This window comes from Manacus candei, unplaced genomic scaffold (assembly GCF_025592945.1).
Source record: "Manacus candei isolate 608988 ecotype Guabito, Panama unplaced genomic scaffold, ASM2559294v1 h1tg000046l, whole genome shotgun sequence".
NCBI classification, from domain to species: Eukaryota; Metazoa; Chordata; class Aves; order Passeriformes; family Pipridae; genus Manacus; species Manacus candei.
In genome coordinates this window covers 7,219,949-7,245,141 of record NW_026138094.1, presented here as the reverse complement: position 1 = coordinate 7,245,141, position 25,193 = coordinate 7,219,949, and the positions used below count along the sequence as shown (strand labels likewise).

General features: G+C 41.2%; 2 protein-coding genes across 9 annotated transcripts in view; one reads left to right on the top strand and one right to left on the bottom strand.

Annotated features, from left to right (window-relative positions):
- Positions 1 to 1,577: 1,577 nt before the first annotated feature.
- Positions 1,578 to 15,897, top strand: LOC127475146 (lamin-L(III)-like). Of its 7 annotated transcripts, none has more exons than XM_051796619.1 (12): positions 1,581 to 2,035; positions 6,082 to 6,238; positions 7,228 to 7,353; positions 8,266 to 8,436; positions 9,349 to 9,474; positions 9,594 to 9,814; positions 10,517 to 10,742; positions 11,561 to 11,668; positions 12,439 to 12,555; positions 12,652 to 12,759; positions 12,893 to 12,963; positions 14,271 to 14,862. In XM_051796619.1, exons 1-11 carry the CDS (start codon positions 1,683 to 1,685, stop codon positions 12,932 to 12,934), a joined length of 1,755 nt encoding a protein of 584 aa, XP_051652579.1. In that variant the 5' UTR covers positions 1,581 to 1,682; the 3' UTR covers positions 12,935 to 12,963; positions 14,271 to 14,862. The 7 variants fall into 7 exon arrangements, 5 of the variants coding, with proteins under 5 accessions (XP_051652579.1, XP_051652578.1, XP_051652582.1 ...); XM_051796618.1 differs by lacking the exon at positions 14,271 to 14,862 and adding an exon at positions 14,875 to 15,897 and having other exon boundaries at positions 1,668 to 2,035; XM_051796623.1 differs by lacking the exons at positions 1,581 to 2,035; positions 14,271 to 14,862 and adding exons at positions 5,773 to 5,871; positions 14,875 to 15,897.
- Positions 15,898 to 18,314: 2,417 nt separating this feature from the next.
- SH3GL3 (SH3 domain containing GRB2 like 3, endophilin A3) overlaps positions 18,315 to 25,193 on the bottom strand; it is a 60,897-nt gene continuing 54,018 nt past the window's right edge. For both annotated transcript variants that reach the window (XM_051796650.1, XM_051796649.1), the window contains 2 exons: positions 24,970 to 25,097; positions 18,315 to 19,112 (listed from right to left, as the gene is read on the bottom strand). In XM_051796650.1, coding sequence (XP_051652610.1) covers positions 18,907 to 19,112; positions 24,970 to 25,097 — 334 coding nt within the window. In that variant the 3' untranslated portion in view covers positions 18,315 to 18,906. The remainder of the gene's footprint in view (positions 19,113 to 24,969; positions 25,098 to 25,193) is intronic.

Below are 25,193 nucleotides of genomic sequence, written 5' to 3'. Positions count from 1 at the left end.
AACTAGCTCAGACTATTTTTGAACTATTTCTTTTAGCTGTTTCTGTTTGCACTATTATAAAACCTTGGCAGGCAAGGGAAATATTCTTAGAATAGCATATTTCTTGCTTTGTTCCGCATCTGTTCCAAAACCATACAGTGTATTTGAACAGCTGGCCAGTAACATGCAACGATCAAGTGTGGCAACGACAAACGATCACATTCTTTGATGAGGACTGAGGTTTCAAAGCTGAAATAAACCCTCAGATGTACATCTTGGTCTTAGGGCTACATGTTCAGATTTAAATCATAGTTTTTATTTTTCTTGAATTGAGCTTTCTATTGGCAATACAGGACAAAAAAGTACTCATTACATCAAAATAAAACACTGGAACTACTCTGCAGAAAAGAATTTCCTGGTGGTGTTGCTAGGACGAGAACCAGAGGAGCTCAGTCTGGCCGTGTGTCATTACTGTGCTGCACGTAGCTTTAGAATCTTGAAATTATGTTTTGCTTTCTACACAAATGTGTAAGGATGATCTGAAGAATAACCCCTGATGAGCATTCATACTTCCTTCGTTGTCCTTATGTCCTTTGTAACTTTGTATCCAGGGGTATACATCACCTTATTCTAAAATCCCCAGCTACAGCCTTGGGCCCAGCTATGTTGGTCTCCAATATTACCTGCCTGCCCACCTATAAACTGAAGCTTGATTTTATGCCTACAACCTTCATAAAACCTATCTTTACGTTTAAGGAGCTTCAAGAGGATGTCAAGGTCATTTTTACATGTAGGAAATAACATTAACCTAAGCTAAGCTCTCAAGTGACATTTCTTGTAACTGCCACAACAAACGTAATAATTAACAGAGTAATGTTCAGAGATTTTGGTGCTCATACTGAATGAGATCTTTACAGCATCTGCTCTCCAAAACTTAAGTGAACAAGTGTAAATTAATTAGCTACTGGAGGAAACTGACAACTATCACTGTACATATCACTTACTAAAGAAGTGCTGAAGCGACCTGATTGTTGAAGCAATCAGTACTGAACGCTGATTTTCATAAAATGTAATTAGTGTAAGGCTTTGCAGACTGCTTCACACAGTTGTCTTCACGCAGGTCCTTCTTCCACCTCTGTTCTATCACACTGGGATGGCTGACAGGAAAGCTAAAAATTATCACCAAGAGCAGAACAAAAAGGTTATTTTCATCAGCTGAACAGTTGGAAAAAGAAAACAGATAGAACAGGCAGAGCACTGACGCAGCATCATGCTGGAGTATGAGCATCACTGCAGCTGTCGTGCATCTTCCTAAACCTGCGATTTTGTTTTCACCCCGATCGCTTGCACAGGTCTGTGAGAACGCTGGGCTGCGGTAGGCTTTTCCTTCCTCCGCCCTCTCCGGGCAGCACCATTGGACTGATGAGATGCAGCAAGGCACGTGTGAAAGATAAAGCAGGGAAGAGAAGGAGGAAAAAAAAAAAAAAAAAAAGAAAGAAAGAAAAAAGTCTGTTTTCTACGGGAGATCCTGATCGCCTGGGCGGCCGCGGGGCACAGCCCGAGCCCTTTAAGCTGCCCACCCTCTCCGCGGGCCGGCGGCAGCTGCCGGCTATTTGGCGGCTATTTATACCGGGGCGGCGGCGGGCGCTGGGTGTCCTGCGCGGGGCGGTCCCGGCGGCGGCGGGGCCCGGGCAGGAGCTGCCATGGCCACGGAGTTCCCCCCCACGCCGGCCAGAGGCGGCCGCGCCGCGGAGACGCCGCTGAGCCCGGCGCGGCTGAGCCGGCTGCAGGAGAAGGAGGAGCTGCAGCAGCTCAATGACCGCCTGGCCGCCTACATCGAGCGGGTGCGGGCGCTGGAGTCCGACAACTCGGCGCTGCAGCTGCGACTGAGCGAGCAGGAGGCGGGCACCGACCGGGAGCTGGACTGCCTGCGGCTGCACTACCAGGCGGAGCTGGCCGACGCCCGCCGGGCGCTGGACGACATCGCCATCGAGCGGGCCACGCTGCAGGTGGAGCTGGGCAAGATCGGCGAGGATCATCGGCAGCTGCACGTCCGGTCGGTGCCCCGGCCCCGAGCAGGCCTCCCTGCCTGGGGACACCCCGGGGAGCCGGCCCTTTGGGGCTCCTGCGGGATGAGGGGAGGGGGATGCTGCTGGCAAGAGCTGTGTGCTGTAGGGGGAGTGCACAGGGATGTTGGGTGTATGGGTCGTGCAGGGGTGACACCCCAAAGGCTCTCTGGGGTTGGAGTATCTTGGGTTGGGAGACATCTGGATTCCTGTTCTGAAGGTGAGCTGTAGGGACACTACTGGGAGTGCCTCCCCTGGTGGTGCTATGGCACCTGGGATGGGCATAGGGCTCTGTCAAAATTTGGGGTGCTGAGTGCCCTTATAGGGTATGAATGCAAAGCTGCATGGGTTTGGCACCACACCTGTGTTTACAAATGCTCAAGATGCTGGAAAGTATCTAGAAAGTTATGGAAGCAGTGGAAGGAGTGTTTGTATGGAGTTAGTGCCCATCTCTTTCAGGCTGTTTTGCTCAAGCATTGTCCAGAGAAGGCCGTCCTGGGAGCACTATAGCTTACCTGGTCCAGGTTGGTACTTCATAGGAGTTTTCCTAGTGGCTTTTGGGTCTGGATTTACAAGCTACTGGGATAAGCTGCCTGCTGTTTCAGCTGGACTTTCTTGTAAGATGTGTATCCTGAGCCTGGAATCATCTTGTTGTCTAGTCTTGCCTAGCCTGGAACAAAGGGGTGGCCCAATGTAAGTGCAATCACATCCTCTTGAAGGAGGGAAGAGGAGTGTAGTGAAGGGGAGGAAACAAGTGTCCAATCCCAACAAGCTTCCTTTATGGATATATACAGCATACTAGCACTGCTAGTTACTTTAATGACCCACTGTACCCCTAAATCACCTACAGACTTATAATAATTTGGGTGTCCACAAGCCTCCAATATCTTGTTATAAACATGTAATCATAGCAAACTTAGGCACTAGCTTCTTCTTTTAATGCCTCTATGGAGCAAGTACTGCCCCCTCATAGGCTCAGTAGCTGTTCTGCTTGGGAATAAAATGTGTTTTTACTCTAAGCTTCTGTTTTCGTCTGCATAGTTGTCGTTGGGCTTGTCTCAGTCATGCTGGGTTTTGGCTCACAGATCTGTTTCATAAATCTAACCAGCCACTTGACTGGACAGTGAGGAGAGGGGTAATGCCTCTTCTAAAACTTTGCTGCTCTTTGTGTTTGTATAACTTTGGCTTTGTTTATAAAGCTTTAGACTTGGCAGGTATGCAGTCCTCTAGACTGTTGTTTTTTCTTTACTTTAACTAGGTCTTAGAAGTGGTTAAATTTACATCCCATGGGAAGTGATATCCAGTACATACTGGTTTCTGAAAGGACTAGACTGAAGTCCTAATATTAATGTGTGTTGTATCTGGGCTGCCTAACTGCAAATGTCTCAGATGACTTGGAACAAACTTTGAGGGTATCGTGCCCTTAATATATACACCCTTTAAATAACCTGGTGGCTATTTAACTCTTATGGTATGGAATGTCACCAGATAATTTCCCAACAGCATTAACTATTGGCTCTGACTAATCACAAGTTGAGAGACTCAAAGTTTATGATGACTTACTGCATTTCAGTTTTTTTCTTACTACTTACAGTGGTGACTGGAAGTAGGCCAAGGATGTTTGGGGAGGAGGAGTTGTAGATAAGCATATCAGTTGGTTGAATTCAGAGCCTGAGGAAGGTCAAAGCAACTACAGTAACACAGCAGAGAGAGACAAGACCAGTTCCTTTCTGCATCAGGGAGTGTAGATGTGCATTTTACTGCTGAACTGACACACATGGAGTAGCAGCTGAGGCCATAAGAATGAATTCTGTACATGTTGTTGATGTCCTCTGGTCTTGACAAACTGGAGTCTGAACACATACCTGAAATATTCTGGTAAAATTATTTAAATTCTTCAGATCAAGCATATGTGACATCCTGACTTACAGAGAATGTGATTGGCAGTGCCTCAAAGTTTTTGCTTGTAACTGATAGTCAGTAACTCCGTTAGTTCTAGAATGGTTGGTATATGGAATGGTGCAGAATACTGTAACTGTCCCTGCTTTCTGCTTGATGGTATGAAGTGGTGTTCAGAACCCTAAACTTGGTTTAAAAGGGTAATAAAAGCTCTTGTCAAAGTCAGACTCTTTAAATTATTGTTCTTAAAGATGAAATTACTCATTCCAAGTTTCTTTGAAAATATTTGTCAGGAAAGAATCTAGGAAACCTCAGCCTGGCTGTCAGAGGCTTACTCTGGGAAAGTGGACTGCTAAAACACAGATAGTAATGGAATTTCAGTTTTGCAAACACTTTGATTGCAGAATGAAATTTATATTATTGTAGGATGAAACAGTCAATATTATTACTATGTAGTGTTACTGATATACTTAATATCATATATAATACAGTAAGTGATAGGAGAGACCCAAAAGGAAGGTGAATACCTAGAAAAGAAAGAAACCTGTAAATACTAAAACTATAACACATTATCTGTTTTTCATAGTTAGTAGAGCTACTTTCCTAGAGTCTGAGTAAAGACTAAATAACCTCTGCTAGCAAAGCATAGTCAACAAAGGTCTCTGTAGAGCAGGGCTAAAAAAGGCCTTGAACAAGAACCTGATGTAACCAGATGCCCCAGGCCTGTGTTGGAAGCAGCCATACCTGCATCCCTTCTAGCAGATTTTGTGTAACTCTTATTTGAAATTCCAGATGATGGAGATTCCAGAATATCCCCCCCAAGCAACGTGCTTCCATGTTGAACTACTGTTAGTTTCCTCCCCCTAACATCTAACCTGAATATTCCTTCCTGCAATTTAAGCCTGCAGCTTCCCGTCTGTTCTACAACAGACATGGAAAATAGATTCCCTTCATGTATGTAAAGGCTGTTCTGTCACTTTTCTGTTCTCTAGACTAAACAACCCCAAGTTTTTTCCAATCTTTCCTTGCAATCCAGGCTTTCTAGAGCTGATCAATCCTGCAGAATTGCTTTGGACTCTCTCCAACTCTGCTCTGTTATCCACTGGAAAACTCATTGTATGAACTAACGCAACTTTGCCACTTGGCAGAAGAGATTTTACCAAAACAGATTGAGGCCTTTACTCTTTGCAAGCTCAAGTCTGAGTTTTGAGCAGGAACTCAAGACTCTGGATAGTGGGCAGGGCAACTGCAAAGGATTTTAAAAGTTGGAGTAGTGTGGGGAGTTATCACTGTGTTCTTTGACAGTGGGCCCAGCACTTTGCTGCCGTGGTGCCAAGTAAAACTGGCACCATAACCGTGTTGGCCGTGCAGGCGGTACCCGAGGTGCAGTGCCTGGGCGTTGGTCTGGAGATGCCTCTTCCCAAGGCAAAGTTGCTCTTCCCCTGCATCTCCACGGTGGAGGAGGAGTGCGTGTCCCTTCCCGAGGGAGGGCAGTCCCTTGCAGGGGTGCTGTGAGGGAGGGCGGCTGTCGGGCCTCGCTGAGGGGCTGCAGGAAGCAAAGCTGCCGCGGGGCAGCTCCCAGGGCTGGCCAGTGGCCTCCGGGGGACAAAGCTCCCTCTGTGCTGCGGGGCGGAGGAGCGGCACCCCCGGAAGCCACAGCCCGCGGACGAGGGGGCGCTTTGCCCCGTGTGTGACCGGCCCGGCCGCCTCAGCCCCTGCGGAGCCGCCGGTGCCGTGAGGCGCCTTCCCGGCGGGCTGGTGGCGGCCCTTGCTGCGGGGGGGTGTCCGTGAAGGCTCGGTCACGGAGTGTGACCGTCCCTCCCTGTGCAGCTGGAGGCCTGTGCTGTCCCTTCCCTGTCCCGTTGGGAATGCCGTGGAAAATAGCTGGCTTCCGCATAGGATTCGCACAGAACGAGCTGGAAAATGGGTCAGGAATCTTGCCGGTTAAACAAATGATGCTTGTCCGAGGGGCCTGTCCGGTTTGTTTTACAGCTCACCCTGTGCTCTCACCGCGAGCACGATTAACCTCCGCTCTGTTTCACCGCAGACCCCTCTGAAGGCAAACACGCTGAAACACATTGAAAACAAACCCTTCCTCGCCAGCTGCAACTTACCAGTATAAAACTCTCACTTGCAGGAATTCCAAAAAAGAAAGTGATTTGAACCTGGCCCAGGCTCGTCTGAGAGACCTCGATGCCCAGCTGATCGCGAAGGAAGCCGACTTAGCCACAGCCCTGAGCGAGAACCGCACTTTGGAGAGTGAGCTCCGTGAATTAAAGGAGGAAGTACTCACGGTAAGACTTGCTCTTGGAATTTAAACTTTGCTGCTATTCCTGCAGTTTTTGCTTGGTTTTCCCCAATTACTTTTTGATATCTAAAAGCAGGGAAAGCCCATTAACTATGGCAGTGAAGAGCAGGCAAAAAGATTTCCACAGTCTTGCTGAAAGTAATTGCTACTGATAGTTCCTTAAAACTTCCACCTGTTGCATGCACCTTAAATTCTATGTATGTAATGTTTCTTGTTCTAAGGTCAAAACAAGTTGAAATTTGTAATACTGCTATAATCCCTGCGGAATTCTGTAATGTGTCAAGGAAGGGAGCCCTTGAGGAACTCTGCTTCCCTATGCTTAAAATCTAGGTAGAATAAGTTCTGACTACTCTTTTTTTGTAGGCTTTTGTGCAACTAAAATGAACTCTGCTCGAGTTGCTACTCTACCAATGCACTTATAAGAGCATAGCTTTAGTATCTTCATGCTTTAATGTGTTCATTGAATAAGCTAACTCCAAATTTGTAAGGATGAAAACTTTAAAAAACCCAACAAAACAAACAGCATTGTATCATTAAAGCAACATACTCCAACACTTGAAGTGTATAATAGCATGTCAATGTAGGTAGGCTATATCTGGAGGATTTTACTCCATTAGGTGTCAAAGAAATTATATCACGAGTTAGGAAAAAGTTCTAAATATCTGCTGTTGTAAAAGGGGAGGAATGTATATGGATGGTACAATTGATTAGAAGTCTACTTTGAGGAGTCAAACTTAGCTGGTGGCATTAAGGGCTGCTCTACATTTGCCTTGTGGGAAATCTGGTCTACATAAAAATTAAATAGGATTCTAACTGTTGGTAATATTCTGGATCCTACTGAAATAAGAACTTAAACAGAATAACCCACTTCACTCAAGCAGTGTGTTTTGGTTGCTGTGGGAGTGAAGTTGAATGATCTGTAACAAATTGGCTGCCTTAATTTGAAAACATGACCCTGTTGTCTGTCCTTTCTAGCTGAATCTGTCACTGGAAGATACTACAAAGCATCTCCACAGTGAAATGTTGAGGAGGGTGGACCTAGAAAATCATATGAAAACTTTGCAGGAAGAAATGACGTTCCAGAAGCGCCTTCATGAAGATGTATGTTTTAGCTTATAAACCAGCAATTTTTTTTTAGGTATACATAGATGCACTTAAAAGTAAGGTTAAGATGGGCTTAATGCTTAAAAAGGTAACTAGCTGAGCCAACCTATGGCAGCCCATCACCTAATTGAATCCACCTAACTAGGAAGACTTCAAGGAAGTACACAACCTCATGTTAACTGGGATAGTACCAATAGATACTTGAAATATGAGAGAATTTTCTCAGGCTGCTCTTCTGAACTACAATCCCAGTATACTATTTTGTGTAAGTGAAAGTGCATATATTACAGTTACTGTTAAATTATTCCAGATGTTTGCTTGAAGCCTGAAATAAGCGAAGAAATTAAATCTGCTTTAATAAGCAACTTGTGTTCCCAACTTCCTTAACACTTCTTAAAGGTGTCTGGTAACCTTTGTGAGAGAAGTCAGTACACAGAACTAAGAAACATGTGAATGTAAAAGAGCTTCCTTCTTGCTGGTAGGAATCTTGAAGTGTGTGGTTTAAGTGATGGAATTCTAATTTCTCTAACCAACTGCTATGACTTTTTGAATAAAACAAGAATAGGTGAAGTAAAAGTGCTTGAAGAAATTGAAGTGTATCTGCATGTGTTCAAAGTAAAATACACAATCTATCTAGTGTAAAGAATTAAGTCTTACAATTAAATATGAATTATTACTTTTATTAGTTTGAGCAATGTTGGCAGTGAGATGGCAAAACAATAGTAAGGCAGCTAGCAAGGTGGGCATGCCAGACCTAATGGATGAACATCTAAGATATGAATCAAGATGAATTACTGTGTACTCAATGAGAAATGTGCTTCAGGAGTGAAGGACTCATGAAGCTGGTACACTTCGAGTCTCAAACTGTATTGGCTTGTTTATTCTCTGTAAAATTTCTTCTCCTTCTAGAAGCTCAAGGAGACAAAAAGAGTCCATGAGAGCAGGGTAGCAGAAGTAGAATCTGGCCGCCAGAGAGAATTTGAGAGTAAGCTCTCAGAAGCTCTGCAGGAGATCAGAAGACAGCATGAAGAACAAATTCAAGGATACAAAGAGGAGCTGGAGCGAACATTCGGTGCAAAGGTGAGTTTGTAAAGATGACAGTAAAACAAAGCTGAAGTTCTCTGCACCTTGACACAATTAAAGTCACGCTAGCATAAACAGCTTATCTGATGGCTCCCTTGCATTCAGTGTGGAGCTTCTTGGCATAAGTTATGGAATTTCAAAGCAGTGTCAAATTTAGGATTTGTGCAAACTTTTGGTCCCAAACCAAACTGATTCAAGCATAAATACTGTCCCTTTGGGAAGTGACTAGGAATAGCTGATTATATTTGAGACTTCTGACAAATTTGGGACCAAGGTGTGTCATGTTTGTATTAAGCGATTTCAGTCCTGAATAAAGCCTAACTTTTTCTACACTCTAACTTATGTGCCAATTCAGTGAATTCCTTTGGATGCTTCTGTTTCTGTTTTGACTGGAAATTCTGAGTGCCTCTTGTCGGAGCACTTTATCCTTTCTTAGAAAATCTCAAGACTGAGCTATTTGTAGAGCAATTCAATGCTGCTTATAATGATGCAGGAACTCTTTAGTAACAAACCTTTTGGGGAAGAGCAATAATAGTTTGATATGCACACCCAATGCCCTGCAGCCCTATGCTCTGACAAGCAGCTTCTAAATATATTCTCCATTGTTCTTCTGGAGAATTAATTTACTTAGTGTCTATACAAAGACTTCATGCATCTCTAACTGAAATATCCTAATCCAGCCATTTTCACTACCTGATTATTGCTGACTTTTTCTGACATAAATGTCAAACTTGTGTAAACCTCCTTGGAAAGCAGTGAAAACCTTTGAGCTGGACTTCATTCATATCTGCACATTTAAGTAAAACAAAACTATTTCCAGATGTAACAGGTGAAAATTACTTGGGTTTCCTTCTGTATTTAAAATATATGGTAATATGCAACTGATAACTAACAGTGACTTATCTGCAGATGGAGAATGCCCAGCTAACTGCAAGAAGAAATAGTGAGTCTGCCAGTGCTGCTCGGGAGGAGCTGCTGGAAACAAAGAAGAGAATTGATACTCTGGTATCTCAAGTTAATCAGTATCAAAGCCAGGTGCTGTCTTTATTTGTATAACCTTAGAATTATTTTAATTTAGATATTCAATCGAAAATATTGGCCTCTTCTCTCTAATCCTTAGTTGTGGGGTTTTTTTTCCATTCTGTTCGTTTTAGAATGTTGCTCTGGAGAGCAGAATAAAGGAGCTACAGGACTTGCTGGATTATGATCGTGATCTCCATCGAAGGCATATGGCTGAAAAGGAGGAAGAAATGGCACAAGCTCAGAGGCAGGCACAAGAACAGCTGGAAGAATATGAGCATCTCTTAGATGTGAAACTGGCTCTGGATTTGGAAATAAATGCCTACAGAAAGATGCTGGAAGGAGAGGAACAGAGGTAGGCTATGACAAGATCTTCATATGAGGACTTGCTTCATTCAGGACATCTATACTAACTGTATACCTTCAGAACGTGGAGGAGATAAGACACAAACATTAAGTATGTCATTAGTGCAGTAACTTAGTTAATGAAGCATAATCTTCTGTAGATGGTATTTATATCCCACATCTAAACACATGGTGTAGTAAGATGAAGTAGCTTGATAAACCCAACTGATAAAATTCAAAGGTCCATTAGACATTCCTCCACTTCCTCAAAGTTTGGTGCTACATCTTAAAGATATATCAAAGACAGTGCTCAGGTTCCATGAATGAAACTGAGAAACTGTATCAACTCCCATCTATCCAGACATGATATCTCACTTGCCTATTGAGACATGAACTCTCAATAAGAAGGGTCAAAAACTTAAAATTACTTTTCCTGAAGACTGTGTCTGTAGAGACTTTAAAGGAATACTTACTGCAGTTGGGAATCTTTTCTTATCAATATAAGCTTGCTTTGGACTTCAGGGCTGGAGCTGTCTTCCAGACTTAACAAGCCTTAGCTACTCTCGCCAATAAAAATAAAATCTTATATTCAAGAGCTCATGGAAAGCTTGGATAGAGGAAGCTGTTAGGCTTGGTTATAGTAGGAGGATAGGATTGAGAAGAAATCAAGCATGTCAGACAGTCAAGTGAATGTTATCTGACTCTCCTCTAGGCTAAGGCTGTCACCCACTCCATCTTCACGCAGCACGGCAACTCCAACAACAAGTAAAGGACGGAGGTTTCTGCATGGGAAGAAAAGGAAAGTGAAAGAATCCAAAAAGAGAGAGTGTGCTGCTGCATTTAAGACTGTTCAGCATGCCTCAGCTTCTGGAAATGTATCCATTGAAGAGATCGATGCAGATGGGAAATTTGTCAGGGTTAAAAACAACTCTGACGAGGTACTTTTGCTTTCATGGCCTGCATTGCCAAGTGTGACTGTGAATGACTTGTAGCTTAGTGACAGACTGACTTCTCTGGTACTGCAGGTGTTCTGTTCACAGGGCTGTCTGGGAGGTGCTTTTGGGTGGAGGTGCAATGAGTTCTATTATGCAGAAATCTAACACCTTCAGCTGTTTGTCATCAGATTCAGGCTAGCACTATCAGAAGTACTACTTATCCTTGATGAACTAAATAGGGTACCTAGTAAATTGGATCATGACAGTCTCTTATTGCTTAAAAATACTTAAACCAGCTAAAAGATTGAATAGAGATGATGATATCTAATCCATGTGGAGGGTTTATCTGACCAATTAGGTAGTTCTTTGACTAGTTTAGTTTGGAAAGCCAGAACTATTAGAATTAATCATCAGAGCTTCAAAACATGTGGCTTGTAGTCTAGCCTCTTCAGCTTGAGATGCCTTAAAACTTCACAGGCTACTATGTATTTTATATATATATGGCTCAAGTTGGGTAGGTGGGCACAGTTCTGGTAAACTTCCTTATCAGAATCTCCCTGGTAAAGAGCATCATAAACCCCACCCTTCAATGGAAGGCAAGAATAGGTGTGGCCTAATTTATGGGACTAAGGAGAATCCTAAAATACAAGGAGAAGACATAGGGAGGTTGTAATGGAAACTTGCCTGCTTCCTCAAAATTGTTCACATTCTTGTATGCTACAGGAGTGGGATTAAAACTGACCCATGAGTCTGGAAAGAACCTTGCATTTGTATCACATGGTGTTGGTCTGCAGTGCTGAGTGAAATTTCTTGTCTCACAGGATCAACCACTTCATGGATGGGTGCTGAGACGACATATTGGAAGTGTGTCAGATGTTACTTACAAGTTTCCTCCGCAGTTCACTCTTCAGGCAGGCCAAGTAGTTACAGTAGGTAGTGGTTTTGTCAAACTTTCTCAGAGCTCTGTTCCTGTGTTAGATGTCAATAGAGATTCCTGTAATATGGAAAACTAAACTGATACTTTAAGTGCCTGAAGGACTAAAGCTCTTATGTAGTGAGGGAGATAGGGGAAAATCCTTGATTTTGATCTGAAATGTCAATTAAATTTTCTTTAAAGCTTGGATGAAACCTGGATCATCCCAGATTGGAATGTGCTCTAATTGTGAACAGAATCATTGTACTGTAGTATATTCTTAGGGTTCCCTAAGTATAGTATTGTACTAAGCTAAACATTAGCACTAAAATCATTCTCTTAAGTACATTTAGATAGCGATAAAGAGCCAAACTCTACACTTGCTACTCCAAAGTGTGTAGGAGCTTGCTCAAGAGATCTTTGAGTGACCAGGAGAGAGGCTCTTGTACACACAGGTTTCTGCCCCGAGCATGTCTGTGACTATGGCTTGGCTCTGTGACTTGGCTCTTGGCTCAAATGTTACACGTGCCAAGCAGGGCTACCTCTGCAGCAGGTAGAAGCTGTTAGCAGCCTTTTCTGCACTAAGTGTTTTACAGTTTTCAATTTAAAAAAAACTTTACCATCATTCTTGGTATTCCTGGAAAGAACTAACTTACCAGGGATCACAGTGATTCAGTTTGTTACTGGAGATCTTTGGTATTGCAGTACTTGATAGTTATGTGTATTAGACTGAATCCTACTCTAACTACAAAGATTCTTCAGAAGCTCACTCTAAATCTATTGCAGATCTGGGGTGCAGCTGCTGGTGTAAGCCCAGGTCCAAGTGATCTGGTCTGGAAGTCTCAGAGGTCTTGGGGAACTGGGGATAGTATTGATGTTACACTTATCACAGATGATGGTGAGGTAAGTGAAACAGTAAATAGCTTTTACTGTCCTAATACTAAATTTGTTTGTGCTTAATCCGTGAGGATCCTTGGTGGCAATTCAATTGTATTCTAGGAACTCGCAGAGAGGAAGATAATGTTTGTACCCAGAGGAGAAGAAAGCAGTGAGCAAGATGATGATTATGAAGAAATAACTGGAAGTGAAATGGAGTTTGCATCTCAGGTAAGCTGCCTGAAGTTCAAATGCATGCCACCAGCAGAGTCACTCAATGGCCACTTCTTTTCCATACTAAATCAAAATACTTCTTCAAGTACTATTCATATCCTTCAACTATTACTGTTTTTCTTGATGTCAGACCAAAAGAAGAAGAAAAAAGAAATGTTGTTTGGTTTCATGATAGTGGTTCCTGTGAGCATCCTTAAGCAGGTGAGATGGTGAGAATCATGCTTGTCATCTCATGGAAAACTTGCTTCATTAGTGGTGCTGCAGTCTCTTGTCTCACATAGGATGTAGCTTGCATGGCTTTGCATCAGAAATGCAGTTGATGTTTTGCTTATTCTCTGGCTGAGTATGCATTAAGATATTTAATATCTTATTACTGACACACTGAAAGGTACAACCTTTAATGTCTCTTTCATCTGAATATCTGACTATGTATGAACTTTGAAGCTGTTATCCCACAAACAGAATGCAAACACTGTTTTTGTGGGATGAAGTGACTTATCTGACACTCCAGTGTCCCTGACTTGCTCTCAAGATAGCTTCAGTGTGAATTTAAGTTGAATATACTTACAAACCCTGGCTACAAACTTACATGTTGTAATGCCCTGTGCAAGACTCCACAGCCCCTTCAAATGGCTCTTGACTAACCATATTACAAGTCTGCACTGATAGTAGTGAGCTATCTTTAATTGCTGAAGTTGTCTAAAACAACTAATATGAGGGCTTTAAATTGGTTATAACTGAACAATTATAACAGTTCTTGACCCAAATTAGTTTGTGTCTTGACCTGAAATAGCACCATGTCCCCTTTGCTAGTACAGACTTCAAGGCCTGAAGTGCAAGGTTGTGCCCAGCTAAAACCTCCCTCCTGCTGACACATGTTAAGCTACCACAGCTCTTCCTAAAACTGATCCTACACAGTTAAAAGGAGGATTTGCATCTTAGTGCAATAAGTCTTAAAGCTCCCACCACCATTTCCTAAATATTTTTGTAATGTATCTGTCTGAAAACTAACTCAAAAACACCTTCATGCTGTCTTTCTGAAGAAAATGTTCCCAAGAACAAGCAGTTACTGCCTGCTGCTTGTTTCTTTTTCTTATGTTTTCAAACAGAAAATTTGGTTAAATATGTTACTGCAATACCATGTGGCTTAAAGGACATTTATCAGTCTCCTGACTTGCATGCACATTCTTGTAATATTTTCAGTCTCTCACTGAAGATGATGATACCCTGTTAATGAGGCTACTGAGAGAGGTTCCATAATGCTGTTCTGCCCTTTAGGCTCTTAATGCACAGCACACACCAAAATGGTTGAAGGAAGCTTTAGGGTCATAAAGAGACTTACCAAAACAAGCTTCTTTTCGTATTCAGAGTAGTGCCTTTCCTCCACGGTGGCTGCTTTTTATTTTAAAAGGTGGGGGTTTTTGAGTTCACTGATATGGCTTGTTTGGTATTCAATGATGGAAAGCAAAAGTAACTTTTTTCCTTACACCTCTAATCTGTTTTATCAGCAACTTTACAATACAGTTGTGTGACATTTATGGTAAGAATCAATTCTAATACTTCCACTCAAATGTTAATATCTTTCCTGTCTGCTGAATTCCTGTTAAACTTTTGACATTAGTACCTATGTGCTTCTGCTGCATTGGTGGTACCGAAGTGGCAGCTTAGTAAACAACAGTTAACTTCTTGCATGCAGTACAATGACGAGAAGAATGCATGCTGTGCTTTAAAGGAAGGCAGGGTTTCCATACCTTTTGCTTCTGCTTTTGCCATCCTAACTAGGGCAGCATGAATCTGCATGCCAGTGAAGTTCTGATGCTTGAGAACTGAGGTAGTGAGCTTGACAGCCTTTCATGAAGGAAGGCACAGGCTCATGTATTGCATGGCCTCAAATTCTTACAAGTTTGTAGTCTTTCTCCCCACCCACAAACCATCTAGTACAGTTCATGTACTGCCTCTCTTGAAAATCTGCTTTGCTTTATTAAGTAACTAAATCTACAGAACACTAAAACCCCTACATGGCTATATGAGGATCAAGTAGGTAACCAGCAAGAAATAAGAAGTTTGTACACATGCTAATTAGGCTAATGTCTTCATGTTTTCTTGCTGCAGCAAAATGAGGATCCTAGCTGTTCTCTCATGTAATGTGGACAAAGAGACAATCATCTGAAAGCATCTCTGAGTCCCAAGTGACATAGACTGTATGTGTTTTGGTATCTTCTGCAATATCTGAAACTTGGAATTCACATCACACCTGATGTCTTTGAAAGAACATTGTCTATAACATGATGGAATTTCCTACCTTCTGGTACTGGACCCTGTCCTCGGATTCACTGTTACAAAGAGCAGCAGAATGCAAGCTCCATGTGAACTTATTTTTACTTTTATACAGGGATCTGGTTTCCATGACCTGCTGAAAGAGAGGAGGGTACACAGTTTACAAAGTTTCTAAATGTGCTCTAGAAGGATGTTAAATACTTGACAATGAACATGAGGCTGCCTCAATATTCTCATATGGTGTTTCTCCAAAGGTAATTTCTCTTTTAAGCCTGAGTGGGAAATGGGACAGATCACACCCTGGCTTGCCCCTTGAGCAAGTCAAAACATTGTCCTGAAGAGTTATGAGTGTCTGAAATGTTTCCTGCTCAGGAAACATGCAGAAATATATGAAAACTGCTCTACAGCACTTGCTGGAGTGAAACACTTTAAAATTAAAAGCAAGTTGTAAAAAGTATTTGTGCCTGGTAATACATGTACTGTTTCTATATTCTAGCACCTGGAAATCCCCCAGTTTCAGTATTGTATATTCCTAGACACAGAATATCACAGCATAGCTGTGCCAACCTTAACTTGGACAAATGTATCCTGTAAATGTGAAAAAGCATCTCATTCCAACAGGGCAGGTACTGTGACTAGTGTTGTTGGCACTGTTTGAATAGTCCCAACAACAGCTTTCTAAGGGGCTAGAAAGAAAAACATGCTAAAACAAACAGGAAAACCAGCAAGCACCAACTGTAGTGAAAAATGCATTGAAACAGCTGCTCTTAGAGTGCTTATGTACTGACTCCCTGCAGTCTGCAGCACTGGGGGTATGTCCAATGGGCCAGTTGGGGGAATACTTGACTACTGGTCAGTGTGCTATCATTGATAGCTCTGGGTCCATGAAAAGCCTGTCCTGTAACCCTCAGAACCAGGCACTCAGCCTCTGGGGGCACTGCAGTCAGCCACTCCTTGCCTCTCTTCACTGAACTGACCTGCTGGCCCTGAGGGGGAAAGGAAGGGCCTGGATGAGCCACTGGAAGTACACTTCTACTTTAGAGCAGGAGGGGAGGGGCTGAGCCTGCGGATTTATCTAGATGCTGGAATAGTGTTTTGACTGTCTTTTATCTTGCCAAAGGACTCTGTTCCAAACTCAAGACCTTGGTGTTTTAGGATGTAGGTGTTAAGGTGCTTATGCTAACTTAAGCTTTTACATTATTTGACAGTTCTAGTTTTGAGACATCAAGAGCAGATGTTGGTTTAATACTTGCATTGTAGCAGATCCAAATTCTTGTTCCACCTGAAACCATAGAAATAGCTGCTGCTATAACATTGCTGTATTTGTCTTGATTTCTTAAAACTTTTTTAACTATTAAAGATATTTTTCATGTATATAAAAGTCTTGGATATAAAAGTCATGTATATAAGTCTTGGATTTGAATATTTGCAAATTAAATAATAAAGGTCTGTTTATTCATTGATTTCAGTTGAGTGGTTCAAAAGACTTCAAAGTAATAAACTGGTAAGTTTAAGGATTGCAGAGTGAAGAAACCTTCAGAACTGTACTCTGCTCTCCTGTTTATATTAATCACTCATTTCAAATAAAGCTTGACTTAAGAGGAATCTTCAGCATTTCAAATAAAACCTTTTTACTGCACAAGGGAGGGATGGTGTTTAGCAACTGCCATGGAAGAGCTAAAGTACTATACAAGTGTTGATAGGGAAGAGCAACAGTCCAGGAAACAAGTTCTACTTCTTCTTACTCAATTCACAGTCTACAGGGTAGTTTATGTTGCTTTTCCTTAGCATGCAACTTTTTATAAAGGCACAAATAGAAGAATCAATTCTCTGCTGTGCAAGGGATCCTACTGTGCAAATTGTCTTCCTGACAGCAAACCTTAATGATAGTAGGTAAAGTACATAGACCATAGGAAACCCTAATTGCTAACAGTGTAGAGCTTTTGATTTGCTTCCAGGTTACTAATTTTGCACTTCCTACTTCTAATGAGGCATCTATTGCAGCTCTATACTAAATGGCAAGCTGTCTATTGAAAAGTGTATTGAGAATTCAAATATATACATATATCTGTGCATGTACATTTGTGCATATATAATTCTTTCCTTTAGGGAATTCTGTTGAGGTAAAAGGGAGATTTTGATTCCTCATTTCTTGCCTGTACTGGAAAGGTAAGGTAGGTGAGATCTCTCTTATAATGGGGGAAAAGCAAAAGCAGCTGTGAATCCCAAAGAATTGAACCTGTGTAAGTTGTCTCAAGCATTTTATATTCAGAACTTCATAGGTACTTTCATTCAAAAACCAGCCAGGGCAATTTTCTTTCCCTGTTGTTGCTCTAGTAACTAGTAATTCAGAAATGATGTGCCTGAAGGAGCAGGCTCCAGCAGAAGCTGTGAAGGATAACCCTCCTCTTCTTTTGTGACCATTGCACAAGTCCAGACCAGAGGTGAGAGAAACCAGAAAGCCATGGGTTTGAGAGCCACATGGGGGCTATTTATGCTTCTTAAAAGGAAAAGGGACTGCACCTGTTATACACATGAAATTCTTTCCTCTCTAGGGAATGCTGTTTCAACTGGACTACAGAACCAGCTCCAGAGTGAAACTCTGAAGGTCGATTCAAGACAGTTTGCCCATAAAAGAGTTCAGCTCTCTTCTCATCAATTTATCTTGTATGGAGAGCAATTGGCAAAATACCACATCTTCCTCTGGGGCTGCTGACTTGATTTGGTCACTGTTCCATCACTAAACATGCAAGAGATGGCAATAGAGAAACACAGTGATTCTAACTTCATTTAGTACTTAGGATGCCTAAATTTGTCCTTAATTTTGAGGCTTTTTTTTAGCATATCTTTAGTTATCACATCACTTTCTCTTTTTTTTCTCCTTTCCCTCCCTTTCAACTAAACATAAAAAGTAGAAGTGTATTGACTTTTCATTTGTTTGCAGTAGGCACCAGGGATACCTATTTCTCTCACAGGTGTTCTATACAACCTCTGTGGAACTAGAAGCAGTTTGTACTTAGTTCCAAGGAATTTGTCTCTTATCCTCCTCCTAGAAAAAAAAAAGTTAGACATTATAAATGCTAAACAATCAGTAGAGAGGTGTCAAGATGATTAGAATTCAGTGCCTGAGGTGTTATAGAACTAATACTTTGTCTTTATTCGTGCATTTTTAATGTAGCATTGTTTTTGTCACTGAAAGCTCATATATTCAGCAAAAGTGACTTCCAGTTCAAAAACAAGTGCCAGAACTACAGGTATAAAAGCAGTAGCCACTCTTCTTATCCCACAGAAATATTTATTCAGTTTGGTCAGTAAATTATAGGAATTTTCAATGCTGAGAACTTGTACTTAGTACAACATCATCATCATATTGACAACAACCACTTTGCCTTTTGTCAACATACAATGTGAAAGATGTATTAACTTGTTCACAATAAATTACAGTGTGATAGATGAAAAGAGCTCAATGACATCAGTAACTGAGGAACTGGTTACAGTTAGCTTCACTAACAGTATTTTTAAAAATGGTTTTCAATAGTAAAATCATTGCAGCCAAAGGTAAAAAAAAATCCACATACAATAATAGCGAGGAAATGCATTTTTGGAGCAACAGTGAGCTACCAGTAAACACTTCATACAGTGATCTTCAAGGCACAAAGCAAAAAAACTAGGTATGGGTTTTTTTGCAGGTTGACAAATCAGGGAAGGTGAAATTTTTTTGAATATAAAATAAATACATTTTAAAAAGACGCATACAAAAGTCAGTAAGTCAGTCAAATAGCAAGGCTTTCACAGAATGCCACACTGACAGAACATTTGTGAATCCATTTCAGTCATGAAATCATGTTCACAGCTCAAATGACACAATCACTGAGGCAAGGGAACTATCACTTCAACATAATTAATGGGGAAGAAGCCAGACTCTCCATTTAACATCCCCTCATACCAATTCTCATCAATCTGGTTGGTCAGAGTTATGATGTCCCCTTCCTTAAACCCAAGCTCGCCTTCATTTTCTGGCTCAAAGTCGTAGAGAGCTTGGCAGCAAGGCTGATCCATGTGCACTGAAGAACCTGCCCCAGTGACAGAAAAAAACACCCATATTAATCAAGCTTCACAGCATCCCACCAGTCACTAAGCATGATACAATGGGTCAAAAATGTAGCTCTGCTGTCCTGTTGATAGTTTTTCCATTGCTTTTACCCACTAACATCTGCTGCTTCTGCATATAGAATACAGGACTAGTTACAGTAAGTTTAAAGTGTAATTCTGTTCCTCCCTTAAGTACAGATGCTACTCCATTTTCATCCCTATCTGCCTTCCCTTTGCAAAGGATGTTTATCTCAAACTGAAGGTTTGAGTAATCAGTTGTCAAAACCAGTGTGGTCCCTGGAGCAGCTGCCACAGAGGGATCGGAAGGGCAGGAGCTGAGGAAGCAGAACAGTCAACAGGGGAAATGACAAGGAATTATTTAAACAAATTGCAGAGCAGCCCAGTGCTCCTGGGTGGATACCACGAGGGCAGGGGCTCTGAGTCCCTCCTCCCTGCACACACCTGCAGCCTGCAGGCAGCCACCTGGACTGTCACACTCCTTGCAGGAGCAAGGCTTCCACCCTCACCTCATCTGAGCAGTGACAGGCACTTCTGGGCTACTGCTCCCCAAGTTCATGTGCTCAAATCCTTTGTTGTACACGTCCCTCTGAACTACAGCAAAGGCTATGCTGGGAAACAACAGTGCCTGTCAAACTATTTTAGGGATGAAAACAGTTTTCCAATAAAGGATCTGGCCATTCTTGTGACTTAAAGTGTTTGCCCTGCTATAAAGATCTTCATTCCAAATCACTCTTTTAAAATATTAGTGGTACCATATGCAAATGTAATAGTAAGTACATCTATTTACAGGAAAACAAGTAAATATAAATATAAAGTATAATATAAAGTATATTCTACAATATAAGGTATAAAACAGAACCACCATTAGCAAAAGAAGTTAACCTTGGAAATGCAGTTACCTTTTATAAAGATATTCTCATGAAGGGCTGTTCATTGTCTTGGATTTGTGGTAAAGATATATATGTAATATATTAATTCATATTTGTGAATAATAACTTATTCTAATGAAATTTAATCTAATGTTCAAATGGTAAAGCTTAGCTCCATGGCCAAGGATAGCCAGAGGTTCAACTGAAGTTCAGTCATAACATATTTTTTAAAGACATATTAGTATATCCAAATGAAAGTCTGGTAATTTAAAATACATTTATAAAGGAAGAATAGGAGAAAAGATTTCATGCTGTTGCCATGTAAACAGCAGTGCAACACCTGGCAGCATGACACCTCTAGAACAGTAGAACTTAATATTTAAGAGGTTGAACTGCTAATGTAAGTTGTTTAGGTTGTCTTATTTGGAACATTGCAACAATTTTCTGATATACCAGTCTGGACTCTCTCCCCCAGCTATCCCACATGCTAATCATGCAATCCCCTTGAGGAATTATTTTTTACTGGGTAAATCAGCATACAACTAGTAATGCAATACAGATATAGTAGCTAAGGTGGCAAAAATGCATTTTAATCTGTTAATCATGGTAATACACAGAAAACTACTAAAAAGAAACTTTTCAGCATTTTCTAGATAAAGGAATTAGGAGAAGGTCTCTTGAGGAAACCAGCTGAAAACTATTCTGGTGATCAGTCAGTGAGAACAGACAGGTGAAATCATCTTTTTAATTGACAATAATACAATTGGGGCAATATCTGGTGTTATAAAACTGGCAAGTAGGAATTACTTTTCTATTTTGTGGGTATGTTTTATGCTGTATAGCAACAGAAGAGAGCTTTTATTTATAACAATGGGAGAGAATTGCCAGCAGAGATCCCGCTCAGCAAACCTCCCCAGAGCAGCACACTGTCCCAGAGCCAGATTCGTCCTCTGCCTGTGGAAGGCTCAGGGTAGTTTTACAGGAACAAACTAAATTAGGGCTGGTCTAATATACTGGTCCAGGGGAAAGCCTGGTTCTCCTATTTTTGCTGAAACAGTCCAAGCAGAAATAAAGAGGAGTCAGTTGCCCAGCAAAAACAGACTGTGTCTAAAAGCAAAAGAGGACTGATTGTGTTAAAAATAGCTGAGCTATTTTCAGCCTTTGCCAAGGTAGAACTGGTACCAGCTCTCTGGAACTGTCAACAGCAGAAGGCAGCACTCAGAATAATTGACAGAGTTCCTCGCTTTCACCAGCTGCTCCAATGGGGCTAATTTATTATTGCAGGCCTGTTAATTTCTGACAGTAAGGTACCTGATATGAGATGGATCACATTTGGTTCATTTTAAGCTCCAAAGAACTGAAAAGATGTCTGGCAGCCTGGAAAGATTTTCAACTAATGGTCACAGCCAGCACAACCGGTTTCACTCCAGGCTGTAGGATCAGTCAAAGTCTTCATTAGAGTCAGGCAGCTGCTGCTACTGTATAATCCAATGAGACAAAGCTTCCCTGACAAAGGTAACAGGGGCAGTGCTGCCTGACAGTCTGCAACACACACTGGTTAACATCACAGAGCTGCTGGCACCACTCCAGCCTTTTGCTGTCTATTAAACACTTGCACATACATTGCAGAGGTTTCAGCCAAAGAAACTGCACTCTTGTATTTCTGCAAACAGGACTTATGTTGATTTGCAACTTCAAACACATCTCCTTTATTTCTCTAGCTGTGGGGTTAAAACTGCCACACTTTCCTGTCACATTCAAAAAAGAATTGTCATTAACTTTCACACCACTCAGGCCTGGACAGCAAACACCAGGTTAAGCAAGAAACTGTCTGTGATTTCTGGAGTGTTACAGGATGAAGCCAGAATGCCATTCAATGACAGACTGGTTTTTTACTTGCTTGTTTTCCCGAAAGGGAGTTACTGCCTGTAACTGCATCTACTCTGTCCTCTATACCATGTTGTATACATAAGACAGCAAGACTGTACTTTAATAATTGCAAACTGGAAGCTTCCTAACATAATTAATCCCAGCCTCCCTTGTAGCTGAAGTGAGCAAACACTTAGATGCTTATGTTAAATTCCAGCACGTGGCAACCAGATCCATTTACTTCATATCAGAGTCAAACCTGACAAACAAAACGAGTGAAAGGCATGATGTAATACAGCAATTACAGAGTTCTAAAATGAGCCAGATGATGCTCACAGCTGCAGATGATTAATGAGGATAACAAAGAATTAGAACTAAAATACAGATTTTTTTTATCTGTGCTTACTCAAAGCAGCCAAATAAATCACAACATAAAAATTAGGTTTATGGGAATCTAGCCCTGCAAATGTGTGCAAGTCATTAGTAGTAAATAATCCCCATACAAAGGAAAATACGGTTTCTGCCCCAAGAAGATGACACTTAACTTGAGAAACTGTTGTGAAACACAGAAAAAGTGAGTTCCACACTCAGATCTGTAATGTGGCAGTTGTGTGAAAGTATCATGGTTTACTTTGAACTGACCTGTTGATCTCCAGGGGTCCTCTGAACACCACGATACTACTTACCTTGAGTGACAGTATCAGAGAAATTAAACATCTATATTTTGTGAGGGTCAATGTGTAAACAGGAAAAACTAAGCATGAAAATACTTGTTTGTGTAGGATGAAGAGGTCAGTTTTCTAAAGGAAAAGAGGATGATTGTCATACTATCCCCCCACCACAGGGAGACCTGAAGACATTTAGCAGTTTTGCTTAAAGCTGCCTGGTTCACATCTCTAAATCACAGACCATAAATCTAATCTGTTTCATGATTCTGATTTTAAAAAGGGACAGAAAGGTTTCCCCATTTATGAGCTGGGCATATTGACCCCACAGCACTTCCACAGAAATCCATATGGAAAAATTCTGAGTAGGAAGAGGAAAAGAGAAGAGAATAAACAGTGATATCACTGGTGATTGTACCTGCTGGGGAGGTAAGCACAGCACTCACACTTTATTCAGGAGAAAAAAGGTGATACGTGGTCTTTCTGCTGTTATTAGCAACACTAAGAATGGCAAGAATTGTTACATATATCCCATTTCTCCCTTTCATCTCTTTCATCTTTGTTTTAGTTCTTTGGCATTCTGACAGCCCTGAGAGACTGAAGCAGTAAGTGACAACCCTTCATTTAATGATATGCAAACAGTTCATGCAATGGAGCCAATGAGTGGAAGTGGCTCACTCCTTCCTTATCTTAGTGGTCAGTGGTCATTTATTTTTCAGTTTTCACTGAACTTTAGCTCATTAAAACTGGGACTTTTCTTTAACTAAGTGGGCTGGAAGCAACCTTGAGAAGTCATCATCTATCTTTCTCCCAAAGGCAGGATTGATTACCCTTAAAGGACATCTTGGATCAATTACTTGATGGCAATGATAAACCACTGTAATGTGGTTTGACACACTAGTTTATAAACAAATGCTGAATCTGAATCTCCTTTCTCCACTGCACATGTAAAACAGAACAAAATAAAAGCTATGATAACTTGATAAGTAATTGACTGGGGCCTAGAAATTGTATGCTGAATTTTTAATAAAGTTGCTATGATTTTGCTACTTCCATAAAATAACCAGGAAGTTATTGATCACTGCAAACATCTACAGTGCTTTGGATGAAATGTGTCCTTGGATCACATGTCTTAGGAACCAGTGGTCTGACCTGGGAGAATGTGCAGAGGGGGTTGTCTCCCTCCATCCCACGTTTGACAGCAACACAAAAACTACTCTTAGCATTCAGGCAGCAAGAGGAGCCTCAAACAAATCGAGGAATCAGATCTTGCTGGGTGGATTTATGCTGCCAAACTGCTGCAAATCCCCTTCAGTATGGATTGTATAATAGCTTCCTCTTGTAGCACAGTGCAAAGAAAATTAAAGAGACATTAGAAGGAGCATGAAGTTACAGCTCCAAGCTTTATTCTTTCACTTTTAGTTCTCTCATTTCTCTTCCAACAACCTTTAAAAAGAAACAAGACTGGAGGGAAGAGGAAAAATGGAAAGGTAGGAAAAAAATAAAAAGAAAAACATTCAGAAAAAGATCCTATGTACCACGCCAAGCAGAGAAGGGAACCTTTGGCTTCCTACATCCCCTCTATTTTCTTTACAAAAAATATTTATGGAAAAATTTGGCTTTTTTTGGTTGTCTTTTCTTTGCATATAGTTGTCTTCTGTGTTTTGATTTTTTTGTTTGTTTGGGTTTTTTATTGGTTTGGTCTTTTAACTTTCATCATGCACTGTAGTCATTAAGGAGATAGGACAAAATAATTTTATTCATGAGATGAAGAAAAGCTATTTTAATGAGTAGTGCAACCTTACTAATTATTAATATTCATACAACTTTCAACAGTTGATTTTTTTTTGTGGAATCAGGGCCTAATCAAAGGAGGGATCCTATGCCCACACCACCACACCTACTTCAGTTCATTAATGCACATATAATTTAGAGGGCAGTAAAGTAAAAAATGTTAATAAAATCAGTAAGGGTGGGAGTCATCTCTCTGAATTTTACATAGCTAATATTTAACATCCTGTACTGATCATTTATGGTCTCAGATTGTGGAGAAAAAATTAGCACCTGGAGATACTCCAAACAGTGATCAAACACACCCACCATAGGCATCTGTCTTTGCAAGAAATGAACTGTTTTCTGCAAGTGCCTCTCCCTCTCTCCTCCCACCCTCAGTGGCAATACAGAGAACATAAAAGACCAAGCAGAATGCCACACCTAAATTTCAGATGGGTGAGAGGCTGTTGAGAGGAACACTGCTTCACAATTCCATTTCCAAATCTGGGGAACAAACTGGAGTCAAATGCACGAATACTGATGCCTCATGGATTCATTGTTCTTCATGGTACAAGGAATACCTCAAGCAACACCCTGGCAAAACATCTATGGACAGAGTAATTCTGTGGTGACAGACTTACCTGATGTTTTTATGGAAGAACTATAGGCAATCCCATTGTGCTGCTGATTATCACCAATTTCCAGAGTTGTAGTTATTACAGGCTTTGGCTTAAATTCACGTTTAGGCCGACTAGATGCTACATTTATTCTGTAACAGAGAGAAGAGTGGCAAGAGACTGACCTTGAAGGAAGGAATACTAACAGAACTTAAGCTCAGGTTCAGTGCTTTGCTGTTTGAAAGGTG

Bases quoted from the DNA above. Each gene is read 5' to 3' on its own strand.
- LOC127475146 (XM_051796618.1), top strand. From the start codon at position 1,683: ATGGCCACGGAGTTCCCCCCCACGCCGGCCAGAGGCGGCCGCGCCGCG. The intron at 10,743-11,560 runs GTACTTTTGCTT...CTTGTCTCACAG, and splicing joins TTAAAAACAACTCTGACGAG to GATCAACCACTTCATGGATG. The intron at 11,669-12,438 runs GTAGGTAGTGGT...AATCTATTGCAG, and splicing joins AGGCAGGCCAAGTAGTTACA to ATCTGGGGTGCAGCTGCTGG.